At 41.6% G+C, this 5,699-nt stretch overlaps 1 protein-coding gene across 1 annotated transcript in view; it reads right to left on the bottom strand.

The window, feature by feature from the left end:
- Positions 1-5,699, bottom strand: part of BAD (BCL2 associated agonist of cell death) — a 14,068-nt gene that overhangs the window by 3,504 nt on the left and 4,865 nt on the right. Inside the window, exons 2-3 of the mRNA XM_018565157.1 lie at positions 2,308-2,452; positions 393-568 (exon numbers count right to left, since the gene is read on the bottom strand). Of these exons, the coding sequence (XP_018420659.1) occupies positions 393-568; positions 2,308-2,452 (321 nt within the window). The remainder of the gene's footprint in view (positions 1-392; positions 569-2,307; positions 2,453-5,699) is intronic.

Raw genomic sequence — 5,699 nt, 5'->3', positions numbered from 1 at the left:
TATATATATATTGTAGACGACGGCAAGGCTGGGTCCTGGATGGGAGATATGCATCACCGCTATTTGGGTTGTGGTCCCTTTAAGGGAAGCTACGGGGTTAACCTTCCTGCAGCAGGAAGGAGTTTAAAGGGTCGGCAACTCCCAGAGAGGAGGTGTGGGGAGTTGAGGAGGAAGTGAGCAGCTGTGTGAGAGAGATGTGCTCTAGTGCTGTGCTGTGCCTTGCTGGCAAGACTTATATTTCTGGGAAAGGATTCCCCCAGGTTTTGGGACCTTTTCAACAAAGCAGTGAGACACACTTATGGACTGTTACTTTAAGATAAGCGTATATTTTGTGTTACCGTTTTTGGCTGCCTTGGAAGACAAAAATAATATAAGGTAAAAGAAAAGTTTACCGTGAAGATTTGGTCAAATTCATCACTCATTCGTCTCAGCTCTCGTCCATAACGAGCTGCAACCATTAAAGAAGATGGAGCAGAGCGGGAACGTGAGCGAAAATGGTGAAGCTCTCCAACATTGTCTGTCTCCAAGGCTTCTGAAGCAGACTCTGTCCGTTGCCGGGGTTCTTTTCCTGTAAGACAATACTGTTAGAAATAACTTGGAGTATACAGTATGTGGAGCATAGAATGAACAGCAGAGTGTACAGCATGTCACATTGTATAATGTACAGCACAGGGAAAACAATAGAACAGTGTAAGGTATAAATTGTACAGCACCGTGTGGAGTGGTTTGGAGTATGTAAAGCATGGTGTATAGAGTGGAATGGTGTTTATTGTGCAATGTAAAGAACGGTGTAAAGAGTGGAGCTGTGTAAACTACAGCATGGAGTTAAGTTGTGTAACATATACAACACACAAAGAAAAAAAAAAAGCTGGAGTGTTTAACACAAACATTTTAGTAAATCATGTCCAAAATGTACAGTGTAAAGTAATGTAGAGAAGGGAATGTACAGCACAGCATCCATGTGCAGTGGTATAGAATTTACGGCATAGTAAGCAGAGTGGAGAGGTGTGAAGTATATGATTTACAGCACAGTGTGCAAAGTGGAGCATTGGGATTTATAGAATGTACAACATAGAGCACAAAAGGTAGTAATATAGAGTATACAGCATAATGTGCAGAGTGGTGTCATGTGGATTATAGAAAGTACAGCGCATTATGCATAATGGAGTCTAAAATGTGCAACCCGGTGTGCACAATGGAACAGTGTGGGTATAGAAAATACAGCACAATGTACAAAGTGAAGCATTGTGAAGTATAAACTGCATACTGTATAGGGTGGAGTATAAAAAAAACATACAGCACAGGGTACATGTGAAGAGGTGTGGAGTATACGACATACAGAGCACATTGCAGAGAAGAGTAGTATAAGGTATAGCATATAGAGCACATTGTGCAGAATTGAGGGGCTTGGAGCACTTGACATATAGCACAGTGTGCAGAGTGTAACCAAATGGAGATAGAACATAAAGCATGGAGTGGTGTGAGGTACAGTGTGCAGTATTGCTCAGTAGTGAAGTTAAGAAGCACAGTGAGGAGCAGTGCTCAATAAGGGATACAGGAAGAAGTGGGTCCAGTTTGGATTGCCATTCAGACACAAATACCTGTATATATTTAACTGAAGGCTGTCAAAGCTGATGGCAGGAGAAGCAGGAACAGATGATCTGGGGGGGAATTGTAACTAATAGTAGAGAAAGATGGAGTATGAAAGATAAAAGTGCAGTGGAAGGCAGAGAACTCATCCGTTTCTCATCTTGGGGGGCACAAAGCCGCAGAAATGTAGGGGTGGGGTAAAGAAGAGATGGAGGTTTGGCATAGCAGGGTACCATAGGTAAAAACAATTAGAGTACATAGTGGGTTCAGGATGGACAAAGCAGGAATGTGGACAGGAGGTGTTAAATGGACCAGATTATTGTGGGAGTCAGAAAAAGCAGCAACACAATAAACACTGCAGAGGATGATAAACAGTACAAAACAGAGGAGAGCAAGCAGCTAAAAAGGAGGAGAGGAGGACAGCAGGACTAGGAAAGAAACTTGTAGGATGAAAATGACAATGGTGGTGAATTTGGAGGGAAGAATGCACAGCAGTAATGGTGGGAGATTTGTTCATCCATGCTGGTTAGTGTGGACTAAGGAATGTGAAAGATTTATTTTCACTTAGCTCCCAGGCTGAATTTAAAAAAATCTAACCGTGTATGACCAGAGTAAGAATGAGGAGAATTGCGGTGTAACCAAGAGATCTGAGGAGCTGCACACAGATGAGTGACTAGATCCAGTGGGTGTAGACAAGCTAGCTTGTCTAAAATATACCTTTGATTCGCCTCAAGTTAGGGGAACTCTTGTGTTCAGATTCTCCTTTAAAAGATGGAGGGTTTGTTCCAGAAAATGCAGAGCCTCTTTCTGTCGCTGGAAACTCATCTATACTAAACATAGACTTAGGAGGATATTCTCCCATCTAAAAAAAGAAGAAAGCATTTGGTATATGTTATGTTTTATTAGGGGCATTCCTTTAAAATGTAGATAAAAAACCACATTTGCTGCTGGAAGCACACAGCAGGCACCACCAGGTCATTGCACACCACTGCCGGTTTCCAACTCAGCAATCCATGTACCCTGGTTTCTACATATCAGCCCAGTTTACTGGTTCGAGAGCCTGGCCCAGCCAACTCAAGCCTTGTCCATCAGTCACAGTGATGGACCACTTGTGAGAAGGCAGGTGGGGCAGTCTGGTTGATGCCTGTATACCAGAGCTCCTCACATTCAGGGCATCTGAACTGGAAGATTAACCTAACTTTGCTTCCACTTCATTTCTGCTTTAAGTCCTCTAGAAAGGTTACAGGGTTCCCTAAAGGAGAATTATGAGGTGAGCGATTTTCACTCAGCCTCATAATCTGAGCCGACCTATGACAATGAAACTGTCACAGGTCGGCTCAGTAGATCGGGAAGTGAGCGAACACATACCGGCACTCGCTCACTTCTCGATCTATCCGTGCAGAGAGCCGTGACTGTCACTCATGGCTCCCTGCAGGGATACCCCCCAGTGCTGACTGGCGGAACGGATGGAGGCGGGTGCAGCTGGCTCTGCCTCTAGATAGGCAGAGCCAGCTGTCACTCACGCAGCTGGGGGGATCCAGACAGAATTGTCACGATTCGTTCCAGCTGCGGCGTCTCAGTATACCGCGGGCTGTAGCTCGCGGTATACTGAGCTTTGGGTGGATGCTAGTTTGTGTCCTCCCGTTACCCATAGGAGAACTATGGGGAGAAGCCCTAACCCCATAGTTCTCCTTTAAAAGAGAATCAGTCATGATTAGGCTTCACTAAAGAAGTGAATATTTATTGTTACATTATACAACTCTGCAGGTCACCAATGCATGCCAGAAAGTATGGATGTCAGAAAGTTGCTGCCTGATCTCAGCCATGGTTTTCACATTCTTGCAGTCATGATGGGTTCTCTTCAAATGTTTAGGATATTAACCATGAGAAAAGTACTGAAGGGAAACCTTTCCTGAAAGAAACATAGAGGCTGCCATTGCTATATTCTAATTCAGTAAATGTAAGTTGCCTGCAGTGTTAATTTTGTCGACTAATAAGTTTCGTCATAGTTTTCATCAATAACACTTTTTCAGTGACTAAAACTAAATAAAATGTAAGTTCTGATGACCAAAACTATAAATGAAAATATATTGACATTTTAGTCGACTAACTAAAACTAGACTAAAATGTTAGGGAGAGACGATTTGGGAAGAGATCCAATCAGAGACCACTAATCTCTTTGGACTTCCAGTTCCGGTTCCATCCAGAATGGATGGCTAATAGGTAATATGTGCAATGGCATTACAGCCAATATAGGTTTTCATTTTAATATTTTAGAGTTGCACTTTTGCTTGAAAGAATGAAGAATGTCACATGGAAGTTGTTATAATCAATACATATCTAATTACTGGTCCTTGGTTGAAAATACTTAATATTATTGTTTCTTAATAAGACTTGGTCTGATCTAATTTTAAGATAAATAAAGACATTTTCTATATCACAACAGTTAAATCTGTGTCTGTATTGCATGTTTAAACCTTATCCATAAGTAATAACAGGTCAACAGATGTTTACTCCACGAGTATATAATGAGATTGGAAATTCTAGAGAAATTCTTACATGAATCTTTAAATAAACCCACTTGATTTTAGTAGACTAAATCTACTGTAGATTTAGTAGACTAAAATCTTATCATATTTAGTCGACTTAAACTAAAACAATTCACATGACTAAAATAGGACTAAAATTAAAATGGCATTTTAGTCAAAAGACTGACTAAAACTAAATTGAAATTTGCTGTCAGAATTCACACTGGTTGCCTGGCAACTAACCCAGAAGTATGCAGATAAGGGCCTCTGAATTTACTCTCTGTTCATCCAGCCCTGAGTTTTTAACAGTTTCACTAGGCAGCACAGCTAGGCAGGTGACCTGACTTTGCTCTACTGCAATTAAACAATAAAGATGGTAATCTCCCTACCACCAGGCTATGACTATACAGTGACAGGGCACCAACAGCCCCAGCCTTTGCTCGCTCTGCTTTCTCCTCCTGTCAGATTGTATACAGGTTTGTATGCAGCACACATGATTGTCTCTTAATGCAGCCCCTTCCTTTCCAAGTCAGAGTGTTACAGTTTGGAGAATCACAAGAGGCTGATACCAAATTCAAGTATGCTACATACACCGGTGGCATTGAAAGCGGAACCATACTCCAGCGATGCAATGTTCCTGAGCTCCCTCTCTGGCGCTGAGATGTTCTTCCAGGTTTGGGTTGTCAGGCCATCTTGACTGATCTGGTGGGGATGACGTAACTCATGCACATGCGCACACGGGAGTTTATTCATTGTGTTACCCGGCATATACCAGGACTGTACACCAAGCCGGTCATGATCAGCTCAGTGTACAGTTTAGGATGTTTTCGAGGAGGTAGATAAGAATCCTTTATTGGAAAGAAGATGAAAAATTTGTCTCTTCTACAATAAAAATAAAAAAAAACCTTCCCTCTAACAAATGTTTTAATTTACACTAACGTTCTGATTTAACAATACATTTGAAGTGGAAGTATTGGCAAAATTAAAAAAAAAAACATGATAGTCTGTAAAGTGATGCAGAACACAGCTTCCAGATGGCCGTGCAGGAGGAAGTGTCTGCGTGTGTATGCGCACTTGATATCAGTGGAGTGGAGAGGAGGAGTGACAAAGTGTAAGTGAATGAACGCACGCCGGGAGCGCACATGCAGGACAGACTCCGTGGGACACAAGAAGAAATAGGAGTCTGTGCTAGATCAGAGAGCAGCACTGGCGCTGTAGGGGATTAGCCTTCAATGTCACTTTAAATCTTAAAAATGAACCTTAACTATTAAACACAAATGAAGCTTACAGTGAAGAAAATAATTGTTAGGTCCCCTGCAGATTTTGCAAGTTTGCCCACTTACAGAGAAATGAAAGTTCTATTATTTTTAATTATAGAGACCAAAAATCCAGAAAAAACACATGATACAAATGTTATAAATTGAGTTGCAGTTCAGTGTGTAAAATAAAGTATTTGATCCCCTACCTACCAACCAACAATAATTCTGACTCCCACAGACTGGCTATGTGGGACACAGATTAGTCCTGTCACTTTAAGAAGGTGCTCCTAACAACAACAACAACAACAACAACAACAACCCG

This window comes from Nanorana parkeri, unplaced genomic scaffold, assembly GCF_000935625.1.
Source record: "Nanorana parkeri isolate BGI_ZX_2015 unplaced genomic scaffold, ASM93562v1 scaffold25, whole genome shotgun sequence".
In the NCBI taxonomy this organism is placed as follows: Eukaryota; Metazoa; Chordata; class Amphibia; order Anura; family Dicroglossidae; genus Nanorana; species Nanorana parkeri.
Note: the sequence above shows the minus strand (reverse complement) of the source record. Positions and strands in the feature narration are given on the sequence as shown.